This window comes from Homarus americanus, unplaced genomic scaffold (assembly GCF_018991925.1).
Source record: "Homarus americanus isolate GMGI-L3 unplaced genomic scaffold, GMGI_Hamer_2.0 scaffold23578, whole genome shotgun sequence".
NCBI classification, from domain to species: domain Eukaryota; kingdom Metazoa; phylum Arthropoda; class Malacostraca; order Decapoda; family Nephropidae; genus Homarus; species Homarus americanus.
Window position 1 is genome coordinate 251,761 of NW_024733231.1, and position 22,660 is coordinate 274,420.

At 42.4% G+C, this 22,660-nt stretch overlaps 1 protein-coding gene across 3 annotated transcripts in view; it reads right to left on the minus strand.

Annotated features, from left to right (window-relative positions):
* The window catches only part of LOC121869520 (roquin-1-like), a 141,989-nt gene that overhangs the window by 67,889 nt on the left and 51,440 nt on the right, over positions 1–22,660 (minus strand). For all 3 annotated transcript variants that reach the window (XM_042370876.1, XM_042370875.1, XM_042370874.1), the window contains exon 6: positions 22,387–22,623. In XM_042370876.1, the coding sequence (XP_042226810.1) occupies positions 22,387–22,623 (237 nt within the window). The remainder of the gene's footprint in view (positions 1–22,386; positions 22,624–22,660) is intronic.

Here is a 22,660-nt window from a genome sequence, read left to right on the forward strand (position 1 = left end):
AAGAAAACTATGGCTTCAGTAGGAAAATACACACAAAAGTTTTTTCCTAAATACTCCCTACTGGAAAATACAGTACGTACTGCATTTTGGGTGTTTTTTATGTCATTATTTATCGTTTTTATACATTTAGTACATTCACCGTAGGCTGAAGTAGCATTCATATTTTTTGCATTATTATAAAAAAAATTAACAATAACCATGACCCCTAGGAAAGTGTTTGGTATCTACTATAAGAGTGATGAGAAGGTTAAGCAGAGGACCTTATCAGTGAACTAAAAGTAAAAGTACGTACAGTACTTTATGTACATTACTTTTTAAAATTCATTTTGATTACAAAACATGTATTTCTTTCATAAAACTTGGATACATTGGTGTTGTACTTGTTTATCGTTTAAAATGGCGGTCTTTTAAGAAAAATTTGCTCTAAGGTGGACAACCTCTTATCCCAGACACCCCTTCCCCCTAACAAGTCCACCTAAGCGAGGTTTTACTGTAAATGTATTTCATTTAATGTCAATTTTTGACAGGGGTGGTAATACAACTTAAGTGTTCCACCAATGACACAGAGCAGTACAGGTGTACAGGATTTGACAAGGACATACCAGGCAGGTCCTCTGGTGCACTGCCTGGTGTTCTCGGATGTACAGTACAAGGCATGTCCTCTGACTGTAAGAGTTCATATATTTTTAAAGGTTTAATAATAAATGAAGACACTCAAACATAGAAAGCCTAGACTGGCCAACAGCATCTACATATCAGACCAAGTAAGATTCCTGACAGTCACAGATCTACTATTCCATCAGTCACCTCGAGTGTGGACAATTGCAGCCCAAGAAGCAGCTGTTGAGACTCAAGGTAAGTTGTAATTTGTTAAAAAGTGTTTTGAAAAAATGGAATTTGTATTGAAGTGAGAAAAAATGATGTCCTAAGGAATTTTTGAGTGAATGTTTTAAGGGTGTGTTCCTGTGCCCTACAATTATTTTCCAATGAAATATATATACTGACTAAACACAAGTCAACACGGTATGACAATTCTCGGTCCCACTCTTGTGTTACATTGGTCTGGCATTGTTGGTTGAATAAACAATACGTACTATGTTGTCAAGGCTGGGTCAGCCAGCTACTAACTTCACCTCAGAGTCATATCATCGTTATCATTTTATGGCCATTTGTTACGCTTGCATGGGTTAACCGCGGTTATCTGACGGCAATTCTCCAAGCTTCATAGTATTCACGCAGTCTCTCTTGTAAGGTTACAAACACTAATGTAATTTATTACAACCTCTCCCCACGTATAAGAGTTCACTACCACGATTATCCCCACTCCATGAATGATAATGTGGGCTGGTTCACTTGTACAATAAACCCTCGATAACTAGGCACACATGGGGCTCTGGCCTTGCCGAGTTATCCCAAATTCCGACTTATCAAGGCACTTTCCCCCTCCTACAAAAATACAACAATAAAAAAATTATTGGCCAATAAATGTGAACATGTAATTACTAAATGTATAAAAGTAACTTACCAGCACTGCAGATGAAGAATGAATCATCATAGTAGGTGACACAAATGCGTGGTAGGTGACACAGAGGCATGGTAGGTTACATTGAGGCATGGTAGGTGATGCAGGTTACCAGATATGCCAAAATTTTCCCAGATAATTTTATACATCTTGGCATTTCCCGAGCTATACTAATATATTCCGAGACCACTTCCATGCCTAGTTACAGTACAGTATATGAAATTCCGAGTTATTGAGGGTTTACTGTAATTGTGTTCTTTAACAGTTTACAGACTTTATGTCACAAAAGTGGAAGAGCAGGCTTTTGTCCCGTGGGACTTTATTCGACTTCAGTCCAAAGTCGCAAAAAACTTTTAGACCTGGGAATCTTATTCGACTATAATGTAGTCCTCAAGTTTTGAACTGGGTGCTCAGGTTCCTGTCATGTGCTGGTGGCTCCTGGCAACTACGGAAACATCAACATCCCTGGACGCCATAAAATATGCACCTCATGAATACTGGGTACAATGGGCATCCTACTTGTTTTTTCTGCCATGACCCCAGATATCGGTAAGTTACATACATATTGATATTAATAATGAACCATGAATGAAAGCATAATATAATGATGTACTGTATATTGTAATGAAATATAAGACAAATGAGCATGTTTGGACAACCAATTTGTTGATACTATCCTGTCCTACCAGCTGATCACCTCTTCACATTTCAGATTATCTTTGTACTGGAATTAAGGGTTTGAGATGACTCCTGAATGAATATACAGTATTACCCCGCTTTACGCGGTTTCACTTTCCGCGATTTCTCATTTACGCGGTGCCTCACCAGAACCGAACTTTCACTTTCCGCGGTGCATCTACCCATATACGCGCAGAGTGTCTGGTTCGACGCTATTTTTAGATTCGACCCTCCCGCTTGGGCAAGCGGCGCGGTAAGGTTGCGCAGTGCATGTCTCTGTTGCAATATCAGTGACGTCATATGACGTATCGGACTGTGATTGGCCATGCATCCTTACCTCCCTCCGCTGCTAGCTGTAATTGGTTTAAAGTAATATGACGTGTCCACCCGCGGGAGGGAGGGAGGAAAGACGACGCTTGACCTAACCGCGGCAGTTTCATCCCTCCAGGCCACACCGTGTATACGTGCATCCATTGTTCTGTGAGATGGCTTCCGCCAGACCACCGCCACCAGAGAGAAACCTTTCCTTACCTGGACCCAGCCGCCCTAAGCCAAAGAAGATACGACGTTCCCTAAGCTACGAAGTGAAATACCAGATAATTCAAGATTTGGAGAAAAGAACATGTCAAGCTGATCTAGTGTGCCAGCATGGAGTCAACGAATCTATGATTCGTACTATTAAGAAGGATGCAGCCAAGATCAAAGAGCACATGAGAATCACAAAGTCTGCAGGTGCTTCAATGATCAAGTATTGCCAGAACAAGGTGCTGCTAAAGGTGGAAAATTTGCTGGTGAATTTCTTGATTCATCAGGCGCGACGCAACATGGCGGTTGACACGCGATCCGTTCAAGAGTACGCACGTGAACTGTATGCAGCAGTGTCACGTAAGATGGGAATTGCAGAGCCTAAACCCTTCAATGCTTCCTCTGGTTGGCTGCATAGGTTTAAGAAGGGGAACAATATCACCAACATCAACATTGGTGGTGAAGAAGCGAGTGCGGACCGCGTGGCGGCTAGAGATTTTCCTCCGTTCTTACGTGAGGTTATGGAGGAAGGGCAGTACACTGACGACCAGGTGTTCAACATGGACGAATCCGGCCTATTTTGGAAAAAACTGCCTACCAAGACCTTTGTTGTCCAGTCTGCCAGCAAGATTCGGGGTCGGAAGTTGCAGAAGGAGCGCATCACCGTCCTCTTTACCACCAATGCCTCCGGTACCTGTAAGCCAAAGTTATCGGTGATTCACACAGCCCGCAAGCCACACGCCTACAAGAACGTGGACATGAGCAAGATTAATGTCCACTGGCTGACTGCACACAAGGCTTGGATGTTCTCTGCTCTGTCACTCTCCTGGTTTGATGACTGTTTCATTCCCGACGTGAAGAAATTCTGCGAGCAACAAAATGTTCCATTCAAGATTTTGTTGCTCCTTGACAACGCACCAGGACACTCGCCCCTACTTATGGATCGTCACCCCAACGTAAAAGTGGTCTTCCTTCCTCCCAACACTACGTCATTAATCCAGCCCATGGACCAGGAGTTGATCTGCAATGTGAAAGCTGCATACTCGGCAAAGAAATTCAAGCTCCTGAAAGACTGTACCAACACCAAGGATGAGTTGCGTAAGCTGGGTGACACCGATAGCGAGAGCAAAAGCGACGAGGACAAGGAACAAGAGGTGGTGAATCAAGAAGTTCTCGTCAAACAGTTTTGGAAAAAATTTAACGTCAAACAAGCTGTAGACTTCTTGGTGGAGGCATGGGATCAGCTGTCTATAGCTACGATTCGTCACGCATGGAGGCATGTGTTGCATGGCATACCAGGTGAGAGGCGGAGTCAACCTGTGACTGGTGAGGTTCAGTCTGTGACAGCGGCATTGGACCTTGCAAGAGAAGCTGCGCACAGTACTACAGCTGAAGGCTTCTCCGAGACCACCAACGAAGACATCCTGGAGGTGATCAGAGATCTAGAAATGACTGCCAACGAGATGTTGGAAGATGATCACGTCAGTGAAGAGGAACATGGTGCGTCAATCTCAGAAGAACACAAGTTAACGCATAGTAATATTAAGGGTGCCATCGAGTGTGCAGAGAAATTGAAGCTCTTCCTTTCCAACGACCATGACGATGACCGCTATGAAGTCTTCCATACCCGGCTGGTGCAGGCTATGGAGCCGTACATCAAGACAACATCAACACTAGCCGTCAAAAAAGTATTACCGAGTTCTTCGCCCGCAACCCACCACAGCCAGCCAGAGCCAGTGATAGTGACAGTGAAAGTGACTTTGAGGGATTTGTCAGGGAGGCCCTGACAACTATGACTGATAGTGATGGTGATTCACCTAGTAATGGTGATTCACCTGAGGGCCAGTAATCTGCCCTCTGCCTCGGAACCAGCCTCCCTCCCCGTATGCCGACCCATCTCTTCTACTAACGTAAGTGTTACACCCAACCTTTAGTTTTCCTAACCTAACCTTTATTTTTCCTAACTTAACCTTTATTTTTCCTAACCTAACCTCTTCTATATTAATTGTGTGTGCATACCATCATAAAGTTAAGATATTATTTTTACTACAACATACGGTAGTTGTGTGTCATCAAAAAGTGGAGTTTGGGGGTCGGGCCAGTCTCTATTGGAATTAATTCCATATGTTCTGTTGTTCACTTTACGCGGATTTCACTTTCCGCGGTACCCTGTGGGTTCAATTGACCGCGTAAATCGGGGTACTACTGTACTGTATAATAGTCACAATTATTTGTACAGGTCCACCACCGATTTTCCGGGAACGGATGGTCCAGCACCTCTTTTAATCTGGACAAAATTTCGAAAGGGCACTTAACTTCCCTCCCTCCCAGTTTTTGTCTAGTGCAAACTATAGGATGTTTGTACTTAAATCACTATCTTACAAAAATTCCAGCAATGCAGGTTATATACTGCCAAGTTAATTCAGTGACATTTTATAAGGGAAAAAACTAAAATCCCCTCTACAGTGGTCCCTCGGTTAACGAATTACCTTCCATAAGAATCTTCATTTCGGTTAATGAACAAAAATTCGGTTAACGAAATTCTTACGAAAATGTTTCGACATGCTTTGGCTTACTCACCAGCTGGAAGATTAGTCTGCCAATACAGAAATCGGTTCTAGGGCTTACATTCGTTAAAATTGGAGTAAATAATTTTCCAAGTTTTATATTAAATTTTTTTGTCATTTTAACACTTATTTAACATAATTGCAGTTCAGAGTACTAGTTTTTGGTGCGCCCATCAGCCACTTCACTCACCCACCAAGGCCTCAGTTTGTATCTCTGTTCAGTGGAGGAAACATCTTGCTTGTGGGTCTCTTGAACAGACTATTTTTACGTTTTTACAGTACAATTATTGGTCATTCTGAAATTTATTTAACATATTGACAATATATAGTGCAGTGCAGTGTTGATTCAAAGAAAATAATCTTGAATTACACTTAGTGAACTTAAAATTTTATGGGTGAAATGACGGCATGAAGCATTGGGGTGATTTCTCTTCCACCCCCACTTCCTTCTCTTCTTCCTTCTCCTCCACCCCCACCTCTAATTCCCATCATCATCATCATCATCAACCAGGAACCTTCTACATACACACCTCAAAGTAAGTGTACATTATTGCATTTTTTTTTTAACTATGTATGTAATTTTCGGTGAGCTGGAACCAATTACCCCAAATCCAATTGAAACAATGGTTTCGGTTAACGAAATTTTCAGTTAACGAACGACCTTCCGGAACAAATTGTGTTCGTTAACCGAGGGACCACTGTATTTGATAACTATGCACTTCGTTATCAACCCCTCCCTGAGAGCTGTCAATACCTCAAGTCCCCCTCCCCTTTCCTCCCAGCTAGGGTGATTTTATTTTATTTTATTTTTTTTTATCCTCTTCAGTTTTAGGCTTAAAAAGTTTTATCTTATAAAATGTAGCTGACTACACTTAGCAGAATATAACTTGCATTGCTGGCATCCTTGTAAGATAGTGATTAATTTGAGTACAAATATCACATAGTTTGTACGTGAGATAAAATCTTTAGTCTAGTGTAGTACATTTGAGTACAAAACTTGTACAGTAATGTTGCTCAAATTTGTGGCTTCTTCACATTTAATTTACATTTAATATTTGTTTAATTTAAGTTTCTGGCAGTCCATAATGCTTTAGAAACACAGGATGTGTATAATTAGTGGGTCAGAGGTGTATTGTTGAATTATTATTACCTGACCTCGGTTGGTGCGGCAAAACGGATAATCCGGCAAGGCTTCGGAACCAAGGGTGCCGGAAAATCGGTGGTGTACCTGTATAACAAACACGATGGTATATGTACAATCAACAGAAGCTGCTCATGTCAGCCAACCTGCATGATATGAGGCAGGTGATCTGGTAATACTGTATGGGGAAGAATTAATAATCATGTTTTAAATGGCCAGTTTGTTAAGATTTATGATTGGAGACTGTCTTGGAATTTTCTTGTATATACTGTATCTTATTTAGTATCGATGTGTAAAATAAAGGGAAATACAGTGGTCCCTCGGTTAACAAGCACAATTCGTTCCAGAAGGTTGCTCGTTAACCGAAAAATTCATTAACCGAAACCATTGTTTCAATGGGTTTTTAGGTAATTGGTTCCAGCTCACCGAAAATTACATACAAACGAAAAATAAATGCAGTAAAGTACACTTAATTTGAGGTGTGCATGTAGAAGGCTCCTGGTTGATGATGATGATGGGAATTACAAGTGGGGGTGGAGGAGAAGGGAGAAGAGAAGGCATTGGGGTGGAAGAGAAGTCACCCCATGCCACCATTTCACCCATAAAATTTTAGTTCACTTGGTGTAATTCAAGATTATTTTCTTTAAATCAACACTGCACTGCACTATATATTATCAATATGTAAAATATATTTCAAAATGACCAATAATTTGACTGGAAACACAGAAAAAAAGCCTTTATGTTGAAGAGTCTCAAACAAGATGTTCCTTCCTCTGAACCTGTAAACAAACTGACGCCAAGCTTGGTGTGTTGAGTGGCTGTTTGGCGCACATAAAACTAGTTTCCTGTACTTCAATTATATGTTCAATAATTGTTATAATGACTAAAAAATTTAATATAAAACTTTTAAAATGATTGAATAGTACAACCTTCTTGATATTTACTAAAATGGTAAGGAATTTAAGCCCTAGAACAGATTACTGTATTGGCGGACTAATACAACAGCTAGTGAGCAAGCGAAAACATGTTGAGGGGCGCTTGTATGGAATTTGTTAATCGAGGGATTGCTCGTTAACCGAAGTGAAGAATCTTATGGAAGGTAATTCGTTAACCGAAATTTCGTTAACCGAGACGCTCGTTAACCGAGGGATCACTGTAGTGTTATTGAAAAATATGATATTGCTGCAGGTATTGTTAATGCCAATGAGTAGTTTCCATATTAATGACATTCATTGCAAAGCATTTTCAGCACTATATTTGAAGCTACAAGAAAGCATTGCATAATGTGTCACTTATACATACAGTAACACAAAAATACAGTAAGCTCTCCGTTAGCCAGAATAATTGGTAGAGAGAGAGGTTCCAGGTTTGAGAGATTTCAGGGTATGGAGACAAATTTTCTCATCACAGAATTTTTCCAGACTCTGTATAAAGTTTTCTGAGAGTCTAAACTACACATCTCACATGGACAGACACAGAGCTGTATTTATACAGCATGCCCTTACAATTCACGGGTTTTTAATTCGCGGCCCTCACTTATTCATGGATGACACACTGGATGTACCCAAGAATGTCAACGGGTACTTTTAAAGTTGGTGGCATGTTTACGGCCGGGATGGGGAGAGTGTGAGTTTTGTGGTATCCCACAAGGTATATCTGTTGTCCCAGGAAGCTGGGCCACTTGCGCATTCCGCCTCAGTCGGGAATAAAAACTTGTCCATCTCGTGCGTGTACTACTCTACTCTCTTAACAACTGTGCTGCTCGTGCTTGTGATGGCTCCCAAACACTTTCAACCATCTTCATCCAGCTGCAGGAAGGCACCCAAACTGTTGGACAAACTTAGGAGTGGCCAGAGTTTTGCTGCATGTGGCCGAGAGTATGGCATCAATGAGTCAACTGTCTGCTACATCAAGAAGAAAGAGATGGAAATGCATAATGCCAGTGCCCTAAGTGGCCCCTCTTCTGCCAGGGTAGCGCTAATGTGAGGGATACAGCTATGGTGAACATGGAGAAAGCCCTTAGCATCTGGATTGAGAATTTTAACCGCCGCCACATCCCTCTCAGCCAGAAGTTTATCTGTGACAAAGCCAAGGTCCTGTATGACTGATTCCATGCTGAGGAAGGTGGTGAAGGTAAAGTGAGTGAATGTGAAGTGAGTGGTGAAAGTGGTGCTAGTGCTTTTGGTTCTAGTGATACTGTAGTGGACGTCTCCCCTACAAACTGCGTAGCCGCAGCCACCAGCTGCTACCATCTTCCCTAGCAACCAAACTAGCGGCCCAAGCGGGGGGCGTCACCAGATGCCGCAGTATCCTAGCAACGGAGCCAAAGACTGGTTACTTCTCGGGTTTTCCCTACATGACTCACGGCTGACTCACGGCTGCTGGGTATATAAGCTCTGTCTCTCCATTGAAATTCATTCTGGCCATTCTACTTGAACAAGCAACACCTCCTCCTCCGCCGCTGCCTGGCGGCCCTCGCCTCTCCTCCGCCTGCCTGGCGGTCCTCGCTCCCGCCGGCGAGCATGGCGACCCACCAGCTGTCCTTCTCTGAGCGTCCTCACCAACCAGCTCTCATTCTGCTCTCGGTTCCTGAACACGCAACACCTCCTCCCAGCAAGCTCCTCGCTGTCCAGCTTTCATTCAACCAGGAGGCCAGCAACAGGCAACACCTTCTCTATCGAAGCTCCTGCACATCTACCTCCTTCAACACGCTACTCACCGAACGTCTCTACTGAGCAGCTCCTCACCACACGGCACCTCCAGCACCAGACTGTCTATCATATAACTTATATTATACAAGAAAACCACCTTAGAGTTTCCATCCATCCTGAGTGCTAGACAACATTATACCACGAAACCCTACAATACCACAATGATAGGTTTTAATGTCAGTAAGGGGTGGTTTGAGCACCTTCAAGAACTGCGACAACTTGCACACATTCGGGATCAATGGTGAGTCAGCCTAGGCGGACGATGTAGCAGCAATGGAGTAGCCTGCGATCTTTGCTGAGATTATCCGGGAGAAGGGCAACAAGCCCGAGCAGGTTTTCAGAGTTAACGAGACTGGCTTGTGGTGGAAGAAGATGCCAACCAGGACGTTCATTTCTAGGGAGGAAATAAGTGCACTGGGCTTCAAGGTGGCCAAAGATTGTGTGTCTCTCCTGCTATGTGGCAATGCTGCAGGAAATATGATCAAGCCCATGCTTCTGTACCTGCCAAGCGTCTGTGTGCACTCAACAAGAAAGCCTGGATGACAACAGTGTTGTTCACCGACTGGTTTCACAATTGTTTTGTGAGAGAGGTCAAGGATTACCTGTAAGAGAAAGGCTTGGAGTTTAAGGTCCTTTTCATGATCCACAACTGCCCTGGCCACCCCGAGGACCTCAAGGTTGCCAACAAAAATGTTGAGGTGAACTTTCTGCCCAAGAACACAACATCATTGCTCCAACCACTCGACCAGAGTCATGGCTGTCTTCAAGGCCAAGTACATAATCCGCAGCTTCAGCAGGATATGGCAGGCCTTGGACAAGGTCACACGGAATGGTGCTGAATCAGTGCGGGAAATGTGGAAGAAGTTCTCCGTCGCAGACTGCATCTCCTTCATCAAACCGGGCCATGACGACCTGACAGCCCTCTGTGTTAACTCCTGTTGGAGGGCCTTGTGGATAGAGGTGGTAAATGACTTTGTTGGCTCCCCCCAGTCAACCAGGATGTGCAGCACATCATCTAGCTTGCCCGTCAAATGGGAGGTGAGGTGTTCGACGACCTTCATGACCTTCAGGAGGAAGAGGTGCAAGAGGAGCTCCTGGGTCATGCTGGGGAAGAGCTGGCTTAACTTGTCGAGGAGCAGCGTTGCGAGGACGAGCAGGAAGAAGGTGAATTGGAAGAGATGCCCACCTTAACTGCCACAAACCTCAACAGATGCGTGCTGGCTAGTAGGGCACTCGTGGACATGTTTTTCTACATCAATCCCTCTATCGAGAGATCATTGAGAGATCAGTCAACTTCAAGAAAGGGATGGAGAAGCTCCTGCTTTCTTACAAGGAAATACGTAAAGAACTTAAACGCCAGGTTACCCAGCCTCCAATCTCCATTTTCTTCTTGCCTTCGTCCACTCCAAGCCCTACAACTCCTGTTTATGCTCCTTCTCCCTCCTCTGCCTCCTCTTCTGAGGCAGATGAGGAGCACTTGTAACTCTCTTGCCTTCATCTTCATCACCATCATCATTCATCATGATATTCATCAGTGGCAGGGACGAGAGGAACGGGTTCTACACAAACAGCCAGCATGGAATGGTGAGTGTTATTCAATGTTTATGTGTATTTAAAATGAGAAAAAATGAAGGAAAAAAAAATATATTTACTCCCCCCCCCCCGGCCAGCAAATGATATTTGCGGATTTGGAAATTCATGGCCATTTTGAGACACAAACCGCCATGAATTTTAAGGTTATGCTCTGTAAACACCACTGTACACATACTGTACAATACAGTACTTGTATAAATAAAATATACTACTGTACACACTATACTGTACTGTACTCACCAGCAGATGTTGTCATCTTGAGCTTGTGATACAGGCAGGCCAAATGGTGATATGATGATACAGGATGGCCTGCCTTTGTCCTGTACCATCTCCTGTAGCAGGTGTTGTTAAATGTCACTCTTCTCTCCCTACATGAAGGAGGGATTGTACACACACTGTATTCTGCACATACATGCTAGCCTACAGAAGGCATACACTGTCCACTCTGCTATGTACAGTACTGTACATATGGTACTTTCACACTTACTGAATGTAGAGTACAGCACAGTAATATCTCCGTTAGCCGGAATCCCTCAAACCAGGAACTCTCCAATAGCCGGAATTGAAATTTGCTCGGAATTTGTCCGGAAAATTTCCTAAATTCCAGGTTTGAGAACAAATTCTGAGGTTGAAAATCAAGAACATTTTCTGATAATTAAAGAAAAAATTTGCCCAATTTTTTATTTCTGGGTCTAGGAGCAAATATTGATTATAAAATAATGTGCAATTACTGGAAAATCTGAGAAAGTGGCAAGAAAATCACTCCAAACATTTCTGCTCAGGGCCTGGGGACAAGGGTTCCCGGCATTATAAAAGATTGCATCACGTTTAGCCGCATCCTCACATAGTTGGTGAGTGGGTGGAAAGACCAACAGCTTGGGTAATGCTGGATATTTCTGCTCTGGGTCCATTTATAATTACTGTGCATCTATAATTATTTCTTTTTATGTACACACAATACTAAAAAAGTAAAATAGTACAGTAATAAATCAATGTAATTATGAGCTAAGCTAATGAGGCAAAGGGCGAGGTGATGAGTCAGGTGGTTATGTGACAAGTCAGGTGGTGAGATGATGAGGCACATGCATTAACAGCACTACAAACCATTTTTATAACACTTTACTTTATAATTTCTATTGATGGCTTGATTTGGCGACTTTAGCCCTTAGACAGCTGAACAGTGAATAAACCAGGACATATGGAGATGCATTATACACCAGTGATGTCATGAAGCTTCGCAACTGCAACCACAACTGCTGAGCAGCCGCATAAATTATCACAACCTGTACTCAAATGTACTAAGTTTATTACTAAATATTTTATGTCTAGTCCAAACTAGGGGATACTTATACTCAAATTAATTGCTATCTTGCAAGAATTCCAGCAATGCAAGTTATATTCTGCTAAGTTAAGTCAGTGACATTTTATAAGCAAAAAACTTAAAACTCCCTGTCTTGTATAATTTCTTCCTGAGTCCCTGACCTCTCCCCCCTTCCACTGACAACTACACGTTACTCTACCCTCCAGGCTGTCAAAATCCCACCTACCCCTCCCCCTCCTCCCAGCCAGCAAGTAATAAAGATTAATGGGATGAAGGTGGTTTTAGGCTTAAAATTTTTATCTTATAAAATGCCACAAACTAGACTTAGCAGAATATAATTTACATTGCTGGAATCATTGCAAGATAGCGATTAATTTGAGTATAAACATCTCATAGATTGCACGAGATAAAAATTTAGTCCTTTAGCTTAGTACATTTGAATACAGAGTACAGTAATATGTTGCTCAAAATTATGGCTTTTTCACAGGGAAAAATCTGTATAACTAGTCCCAGTGGTCAGGGTATTATGGTATTGAATGTTACAGAGTATTTCAAATAAATTCTTTGATTAGTTCTGTACATAGAGACTGGTGGTGGAGGAGGAGACCCTTGGGAGGAGAAACTGACAGCGCACCCCCCCCCCCCCAAAAGGTTCATCTACCTCTGTCATTCTTACCTGGCAAAACATTGGTTATTTGTTATTTATTAATTAAGAAAACATATGTTACAGTAATAATTTGAACTTATTAATACCAGCACCCTTCATATACAGTAAAATACTAATTTTTACCTTATTATTCGGCTTGTCATTTAAACCGTAAAAGGTCACATTATCATACAAACATGGTACCCTCCCTGGTCGGGAAAAATCAACGTTTTGTTTTATGGCCCAAACATCCCAAAATGACCTATGAAAACAATAAATACAAGTAAAAATGGCAACTTGCCATGTTTAAAAGAACTGCGAGGCATTTAAATCCTGGGCTGGTGCAGTATTGCTGAGCCTACTGGCTCTCAGTCCTGTCACAGTACTTCCAGTCGGTCTTGAAGCCATGTACAGGTAGTCCCCGACTTACGACTGCTTGGACTTACGTCCATCGGTACTTACGACCTGCTCTGACCTTACGACCGTCGGGACATACGACCGCGGCAGTCGTGACCAAAAATATTTTCAAATGATGCGCGCATTTTCTATACCGAAACGTTTCTGTCCCGGGCGAGAGCGTGGCGCGGCTTGGGTCGCCACGTGGGTACACTCACTCAGTGGAGCGCTTAGTTGGTGTTTGGCTATCGCATCCTATACTGATCGCGCTGTGAACTTTCATTATTATCGTATTTAATTGACTTTATAATGACTGGAAAGCGTAAAAGTGAGAGTGCTGGTGGTGCTCCAAAGAAAAGGAGACAGGCAATTACTTTTGAGATGAAAATGAAGGTAATAACACAGCATGAAAATGGAAAAACTGTAGTAACAATCTCACACGACCTAGGTTTCTCACACTCAACTATATCCACTATTCTGAAGGACAAGGAACGTATTCGTGATGTAGTGAAAGGAACAACACCTATAAAGGGAACTATAATTTCAAAGAAAAGACAAGGTCTTATTCACGATATGGAAAAATTATTGGTGATATGGATAGAAGACCAGATACAGAAGCGTGTACCATTAAGCCTTCTAACCACACAGGCTAAAGCAAGAAGCCTGTTCCAAAGCCTGAAGGAGCAGGCAGGAGATGAATGTGATCAAACCTTTACAGGAAGTCATGGGTGGTTTGATAGATTTAAAAAATGCTACAGTCTACACAATGTTAAGGTGAGTGGAGAGGCAGCTAGTGCCGATGTTGGTGCTGCCGAAGCTTTTAAGGAGGAGTTAGATGAAGTGATTGTGGAAGGGAATTATTTGCCAAGCACATATTCAATGTGGATGAGACTGGATTATTGTGGAAGCGCATGCCTGAGCGGACATACATCCACAAAGAGGCGAAAACAATGCCAGGATTCAAGGCATTCAAGGACAGAATTACACTTCTGTTGGGAGGGGGAATGCTGCTGGTTTCAAGCTAAAGCCCTTCATGATCTATCATTTAGCGAACCCCAGGGCATTTAAACATGTCAGCAAGCACACACTGCCAGTGTTTTATCGCAGTAATAAGAGAGCCTGGATGACCCTAGTACTGTTTGAGGATTGGTTCATGACTTGTTTTATTCCACGAGCCAAGGGGTATTGTCTGCAACAACGGATTCCATTCAAGATTTTGCTGATTTTGGATAATGCTCTGGGACACCCACCACACCTGGACGACATGCACCCTGATGTTAAGGTAGTCTACATTCCACCTAACACTACCTCTATCATCCAACCCATGGATCAAGGTGCTATTGCTGCCTTTAAAGCGTATTATTTACGCACGACCTTCGCTCAGGCTGTTGCTGCTTCTGAAGGTGAGAAAATGCTCAGAGAGTTTTGGAAGGAGTACAACATTTTGTCATGTATAAAGAACATTAGTGCAGCATGGGATCAGGTTACAAAACATTGCATGAATGGAATAAGGAAGAAAATCCTGAAAAGATATGTGAACAGTTTCAAAGGATTTAATGAAAATGAAGTTATTTCGGATATTAGTAACAAGATAGTGGAGTTAGGTAAACAGATGGAGTTAGAAATTGATAATGAAGATGTTGAACAGTTGGTTGAAAGTGTAGCAGAAGAGCTCAGTAACGAGGATCTTATTGAACTAGATGTACAGAAAATTGCAGAGGAAGTAGAGAGGCAAAATGTAGAAGAAGAACCTGCACCCCTCAAAAAGTTTTCAGTGAAACAAATGGCAGAGGCATTTGCTACAATTAATAGAGGAATGCAAATGTTTGATGGCATGGATCAAAATTATGAGCATTATGCCAAAGTTGACAGAATGGTCCAAGATGCACTTGCTTGCTACAGGGAGATTTATAATGAAAAGAAAAAACAAACTGTGCAGGCTTAATTGGACATCTATTTTAAGAAGTCCCCCAGTGCTGTCTCCTCACGCCCCACCAGTGCTGCCTCTTCACTCCCTCAAGATGATCCAATACCTTCAACCAGCAAGTTTCCACAGTCCATAAACCTGTCTGAAGAAAGCGACATTGATGACCCACCCAGCCCTGTCTCCTCCTCTGCTTCTTCCAGTTAATGTAGTCTCCGTGTATAATTAGAAAATTATGGGGGCCCCGTGTGCATTCAGCTGACTACATTAAAGGTAAGTGCTCGTTCACACTATCCATTCCTCATTATTTATTAATTTTACTGTACTGTATCCATTCCTCATTATTTATTACTTTTACTGTACTGTATTTCATTGTAGATTTTTTATTTATCTTATTTTTTTAAATTTTGAATTTTTTTATTTTTTTTATTTTTTTTTATTTTTTTTTCTATCTATGTCGGACTTACGACCTGGATTTGGGTCCCTAGCCCCGTCGTAAGTCGGGGAGCACCTGTATATACATAATGACTTCTTTCTTTACAAAAAAAAAAAAATAATAATAATATGAATGTAGCAACATAGCAAATGAAACTAAAAATTATTTATGAAATAAACATAAAGATGTTTCTTATTACAAGCGGCATCACTGAATACTCAAGGTTAGGGGAGTACTGGATGTTTCTGGAGCTTGGGAGGGCAGCAACCCTCTTTCCTCCACTAGCCACTTATCATACACCATAAGAGGCTGATCATACGAGAATATATAATAAAAAATGTCGGAGGGTGCGTGTTGATGGTGTTGGTGGTGTGCGTATGTTATGTTGAAGTGTGTTCCTGACATACACACTACTTTGCTGTCACTCGGAATCGAGTATGACGATCTTCCAGCTATGATACAATGATATGAGTTATTAGGGATGTCACCTTCGTTGGTGAGATTTGAGGTGACTAAAGAGGCCAATAAGGGACCCGCAGGGTCATCCACATTCGTTGCACAGGTGGAGGGCTGCATCTAGTGCGGGAGGGGCGATGGCAGCGTCCTTCCGGCATTGGCGCTTGTCTGCCTCTGTTTGCAGTCGGGCTAACTCGAAAGTATTGATACCTTCTCATGTGGAGTAATCAACTCCCAGGTGAGAGGGCGATTTGGCACTTTTTCAAGTTTGTCTTAAGACTATCCTCACACCTTTTCAATTGCCTGCCGGCATTACATTTACTATTCATTAGGTGACTGTAAAGTAGCTGCTTTGGAAGTCTACTGTTGACCATGTGGGTAACATGGCCAGTCTAGCATAGCTGTTCATGGGTAATGGTAGCCTTGATGCTCCTACAATTGGTGTCAGCTAGAATACTGGCATTTGTTCTCTTGTCTTCCCAGCGAACTCGGAGGATGGAACATAGACTACTTTGATGAAAGTTTTCAAGTGCCTTGAGGTGTTTCCTGTATATGACCCATGTCTTGCTGCCATACAGCAGGGTGGGGAGGACCACTGTTCGATATACATGCAGCTTTGTAGATAATTTCAACTCCCTACAGCTGAAGACACGGTTTCGGAGTCCGCTAAAGGCTTGAGATGCACATCTGATCCGGTGCTGAATCCCTTCATTGAAGTCTGCGGTGGTGGACAGGTGGGAGGCGAGATACCGAAAGTGGGTAACATTAGAGAGAGTAGTACCGTTAAGCTGGATGGATGGTGGAGGTGTGTCTGAACCAGGGACAGGTTGAAAGAGAATCTGAGTCTTGCGTACATTCTCCTCAAGGCCGAAGTGTGCATACGCATCTGCATAGGTGTTCAGGATCTCCTGTAGGTCACGTTCAGTGTGAGCAACAAGGGTGAGGTCGTCTACATACTGAAGTTCAGTAATGGAAGCTGCCAACACCTTTGTTCTTGGCTGGAGTCATCTTATGTTGAAGACCCTTCATTCGGTACTTGATGTCCACCCCGCTGGCTAAATTGGCACTGGGAGGAGTAATGAAGGCAGCCAAGAAGAGAGAGTTGGTGCCAGTACACACTCTTGTTTAACCCCTGTTTGGATGGGAAAGAACTCAGACTGGGTGCAGTAGCGCAGGACACTGCTGTTCATGCCATCGTGGAGTTGACTCACAATGGCGATGAAATTTTGGTGGGCAGCCAAAACGGCTGAGGGTCCACCATAGGGCTACCTTGTTGACCGAGTCGAAAGCCTTGGTTAGGTCGATGACAGCCACGTACAGGTCACGACGCTGTTCTCTGCACTTTTCCTGTATTTGGCAGGCAGCAAAGATCATGTCCATGGTGCCACGTGATGGTCTAAAACCACATTGAGATTCTGGGAGGAAATTTCCCGCCCCAGGAAGGAGTCTGTTTAGGAGAACTCGGGCTATAATCTTGCCAGCTATGGATAGTATTGAGATCCCACGGTAGTTGCCACAGTCTGACTGGTCTCCCTTGTTCTTATAAATATTGAGAATGGAAGCGTCATTAAGAGCTTGGGGGATTTCCTCTTTTTCCAATATATTCTCCAGGAGAGTGGAGACGACTGGTAAGCAGAGGTCCTCCTGCTTTACACACCTCGGCTGGGATTCCATCTGGCCCTGGATGCTGAGGGACCTGCTGGGTAGTCAGGACATCCACATCGGTGTTTCCGTTGAGCAATGAATGGTAGTGCTCTTTCCAGCGCTGAAGGAGGGGGGCTGCGCCACGGGTGGTTGGCCCATAAAATATTTTAATGGAATTGAAAAATTTGCGCATCTTGTGCTGATCTGCATGTTTTTGTATTTCACATGCTTTATTTTTAAGCCAGTCATTCTTTAGAATGCGAAGTTCCCGCTGGGGTGCGGAAGGTATTAGCTTTGGTCCGAGACTGAGGGTTGTTCTGCCAGTCAGTAAAAGCAGCACGTTTATCATCGATGAGTACTTTGATTGCCGGGTCATTTTCATCAAACCAGTCCTGGTGTATTCTTTTGATCTGGCCGAGGGTCTCTCTGCAGGTTTTTGTCAAAACAGTGTTGAGTATCCCATTCGGCATTGGGATTCGCGTTGTTTGCTGTTGGGTTGTTAATAAGCCCATGTTCGAGCTTCTCTCTGAAAGCATGTGCTACTGCTGGGTCCTCCAGACACTTAGTATTAAAACCTCTTCTGGAGGCTTGCTGCCTTCGCCGTTTTGGGGCGACGTAAAGTGAGAGCTTGGCTCTGACAAGTCGATGATCAGTGTCACAGTGATCTGAGCCACGCATGGCACGGGTAAGGAGGACATCTCGGCGATCTCTTTTTCTGACAATGATGTAGTCAATGAGATGCCAGAACCCTTGAACTTGTCGTCTTGCCTAAATAAGGTATTGGTGATAGTGAGGTTGTGTGCAGCACACTTGCTGTGGAGGCGTAGGATGTTGGGATTACACTTGCCTAGTCCATTTCTCCCTATGGTTCCCTGCCAAGTGTTAGCATCTCTGCTAAATCTGGCATTGAAGTCACCAAGGAGCACTACCTTGTCTTCTCTGGGGATAGAGGCTAGCACTCTGTCAAGATCGGTATAAAAGGCCTCATTGATGTCATCCTCTGCATCCAGTGTTGGGGCGTATGCACTGATGAAGAAGGCATTACGTGAGTGATTCAGTGGGACTCAAGAGTGTCATGAGGTGCTTGTTGATCCCAACAGGCATTTCAGTTAGCCTGTGTAGGATGCTTTGGAGGATGGCAAAGCCATCTCCATAAATGCTGTTTCTCTCCGCAGCAGGCTACCCCTTCCAGAATAAGGTATAGCCAGACCCCCGGTCTGTGAGTTGGCCCTTATCTGGGAGCCGGGACTCACTGATGACTGCTATGTCGATGTTATACCTAGCCAGCTCTTTTGCCATAAGGGTGGTTCTTCTTTCAGGAAGCCCTTTCTGCCAGTATCCAGAAGGGTCCTGACATTCCATGCAGTGACTATAAGAGGTTGCATGGTTTGTTTTTGTTTGGATCCGTGATTTTGACTGCCTGACACACATACACACACACACACACACACACACACGGGAACTAAGACAACACACATCCAGTGAGGGTCTTGTTGTGTGACTGCCTGGTGGCAAGATAAACATCAGCTTTCTCACGTCATATTTGAAAATGTTATGTAACATAATGTTGAAGGGATAAAACTTTGCTCATTTATACTTATACTTACCACAATTTCCCTCAAAAATACTTTAGCTTTTTTCTATATGCAAGACATCTTCACACCCACTAATCCCCCACCCAAGAAAGAGTGACCTGACATTCCATCAGGTCAGTAATATGAGACCACTAATCCCCCACCCTACCTCCACCTGCCATTGCGTCGGGTCAGGCCAGTTACACGAGACCAACTAATCCCCCACAACTCCATGGGAGTGGAAAATAACAGACTTTGCTGTAAAACACAGCTTCATTCATGCCCGTACCATATACATTACAGGGTATTAGTTTTTAAATAAATTTATTTAACCAGATGGACATTCCCAGCACCCAGAAACATTCTGGGGAGGTGGACTAATGTCTGTCTGTGCAAGATGTCTTGGAAACTTTTCTCAGTAACAGGAAACGATTCCGGGGAAAAGGAAATTTTTCCAGGTTTGAAAAAGTTGTCTGGTTACCCGGAAATCTTTCATCCCCAGAAGTGCTCTGTACCAATTGTTCCGGCTAACGGGGATATCACTTATATGTAATTGTAATCACATTTTACATCTTAACAACACTTGGCTGATTATATGCTGATACAGTAATGTACAGTACAGGACTGCTATGGCACAACAGATTGTATATGCAAAAACAACATCAAGTGAGTGAACGTGCTTGTGCAGTGGGGTATGCTATAACGAATCTAATTGGTTCTAGAACCTTGTTCGTTATAGCATTCGTTTGTTATAGGATTAATCCGTTCCAGGCCCCCAAATACAACCACTTAACACTGAAAAATATAATATAAAATTGTAAAAATTGTAATAAAGTGCATAAATATGCATCTAAACCCCTGAAATAAAGAATATCATTAATATTTGTAATAATAAAACAATAAATTAGAAAAAAAATAAAAAAAATAAAATTTAAATTATGTTCGTTGTAGGAGTTTCGTTCGTTATAGCATTCTCAATTATATAGGTAAAACCGTTCGTTATAGGAATATTCGTAGTAGGATCCGTTCGTTATAGCATACCCCACTGTACAATGGAAGCAGACAATGAACTAAGAGTGTCATGATGCTAGAGTTTGAGGAAATAAGCTATGAGATACATCAGCCAATCATAGGCATTCATCCAGTCACATGAAAGCAGTGGCCAATCATAGCTCACGAGCACTATGAGCCCACCCACCCATGTGCACGGCACGCTTCCCTGCATCGGAATCATGGTGTTAAGCTCTTAGAAATTCCTTCGAATGGCCCGAACAGAGAGATTTTCTTGGAATTTTTTGTAAATATTCATGATGCAATCCTTAGAAATTTATTCGGATACCCAGAATGGGGAGATTTTCTCCAGAATGCCATTAAGAAAAAAAAAAGAAAAAAGGCTAACGGAGATATTACTTGTATATTCCTTCCCTCCTGTCCTCCCTCCCACACTCTTTCCACTCTCTGCCTGCATTAACATTTTCTTCACCTGAAAGCTGAAAAAAGTCATATGACTGTAGCTAAAGTAAAAAATAAAAAAATAAAAATAGAATAAAGAAAAAATCATCGTACTGAATAGTTTTAACTCCTTCACCACAAGAGGTCATTCCTAAGCTGAATAAAATGGTCTGTCAGTATCCAGAATATATTAATGACATTATTGGTGACCATTTATTATTACCATTTCTAACCAAAATTTACCAGGATACTTACATAACTATATCCCTCATCAATCTGACTGTCTATCTTCCTTCTCTCCTTCCTTTTGCTCCCGGGAACACTACAATAAAGGGACTTTGAGATCTCGTCCTTGGGATGTATTTTTTAATGACCATGACAGTTGCTCCATGCACCTCTTGTATCCTCTGTCACTACCTTCCTACTTCTTTACCTCACTATTCCTCTCTCCCTTCCCTAGTAAGCGTATCCTAAAGAAAGTAAATTTGAAGAACTACAGTTATTATCATAGAAGCGTCTGCTCTCTACCTAAATTCGAACTGGGAATCGTTTTGTCCATAAGGATGGTCGACATGCATTAACACACTGTCCATTTTCATTATCCCAGGTGGCAGTTTGTAGGAATTCAGTATTATACTGACAGTTGTAGTCTATAGTTGTGATGTTTAATGATTTGGATTTAGAAATCATTGCATTGATTTCTGTGGTTATGAATTGGGTATTGTAGCCGGGAAACAACGTGACGAGGTGGTGTGGTCAGCAATCGTATTCTTGACTAATTTTGTGCTGTTCTAGCATTACACGTAAGAATCATGTGTGATCTGCATAGATAATGAGTAATGGCGGAACAGATGTGCAATCTGAAGTTGATACAGAAAACCCAACTGAGAACTAAGAAAGCTGTTGGACATCGAAAATACTGACAAGGGTTTGCAGAGAAGAGAGCCGAGGTGGTTCAGGCACGTTGAAAGAATGGAGGTGACCAATTGGGTCAAGAGGTGCATTCGTTTAATTAAGGAGATGGATTACCTTTGAGATAAGCACCTAATGAGAGAGGCTACAAGTAATTTTGCAAGAAGGAAAGCTGCCATCAGGTAATCACAGCTAACCAACACAAGCATGAAAAATGGCCATATAGTACTGTAATGATGTGTGACATTATTATTTACAACACAAATCCACCAGATAACAAGAAAACTAAACACAAATCTGTTGCCTACAGTATTTAGAATCCTAACCATTTTGTTCATGCTCTGTTGTCATCATTCTGGAGCTTTGTTACAGTAAAATTACAGGAAATTCCCAGTCCTTTCTTTCCTATGACTCTTGGATGTGGGTGGATGAGTCTGGTAAGTCAGCCTATTAATGTACTGCATTAACCATTATTTGGGGATGAATTAAGTGAAAGTGTTCCCCATAAAAACCACCCATGGTCTTGATCATTATGGGTAAACAGAGCTCTGCTGTAAATGGAAATCCTGTTAACTGGGAACTGCAATGTTTAATTCAGGTGTGTTGTGAGCCTGAGTGGTTAATACAGTAAAACTACCATGCTACTCATAAGTGACTCAAAATATTAAAAAAAAAAAACACAGAAAACTTCAAGATCAAATATTTTCTCATTTTTGTTTGCAATACTTTAAAAAATACCAAAAATTAAAACTACAGTACATCCTAAAGGCAATCCCCCCTATAGGAGCAGAATAGCTGTGACAAATTTCTCCACTCAACAAACAAGCATTTGGAACATATCTGGAGTAAACTCATTAATTATGTAAGAATGTAAAGTAAACTACACACCTGTACAGACTGGCCAAAAGATTGTGGAGTTTGAAGTTTATCTATAATAGACTGCATATGGGATTTATGTGCAGTGTCACCATAAAGGAGAGATGACCACTGATCTGGTGCAATTCTGAGGCCGGCTTCTGTTGCTATTTGAACAATCTGGGCATCATGTTCTCGTCTCAAGGCTTCGTAAGTTCTAAATTCTTCCTTCAGCTGCATAAGTGATGAGTCTCCTTCTCTCTTTGATACCTGGTGAATGAGGACAAACCTTGACAAAACAGCCACA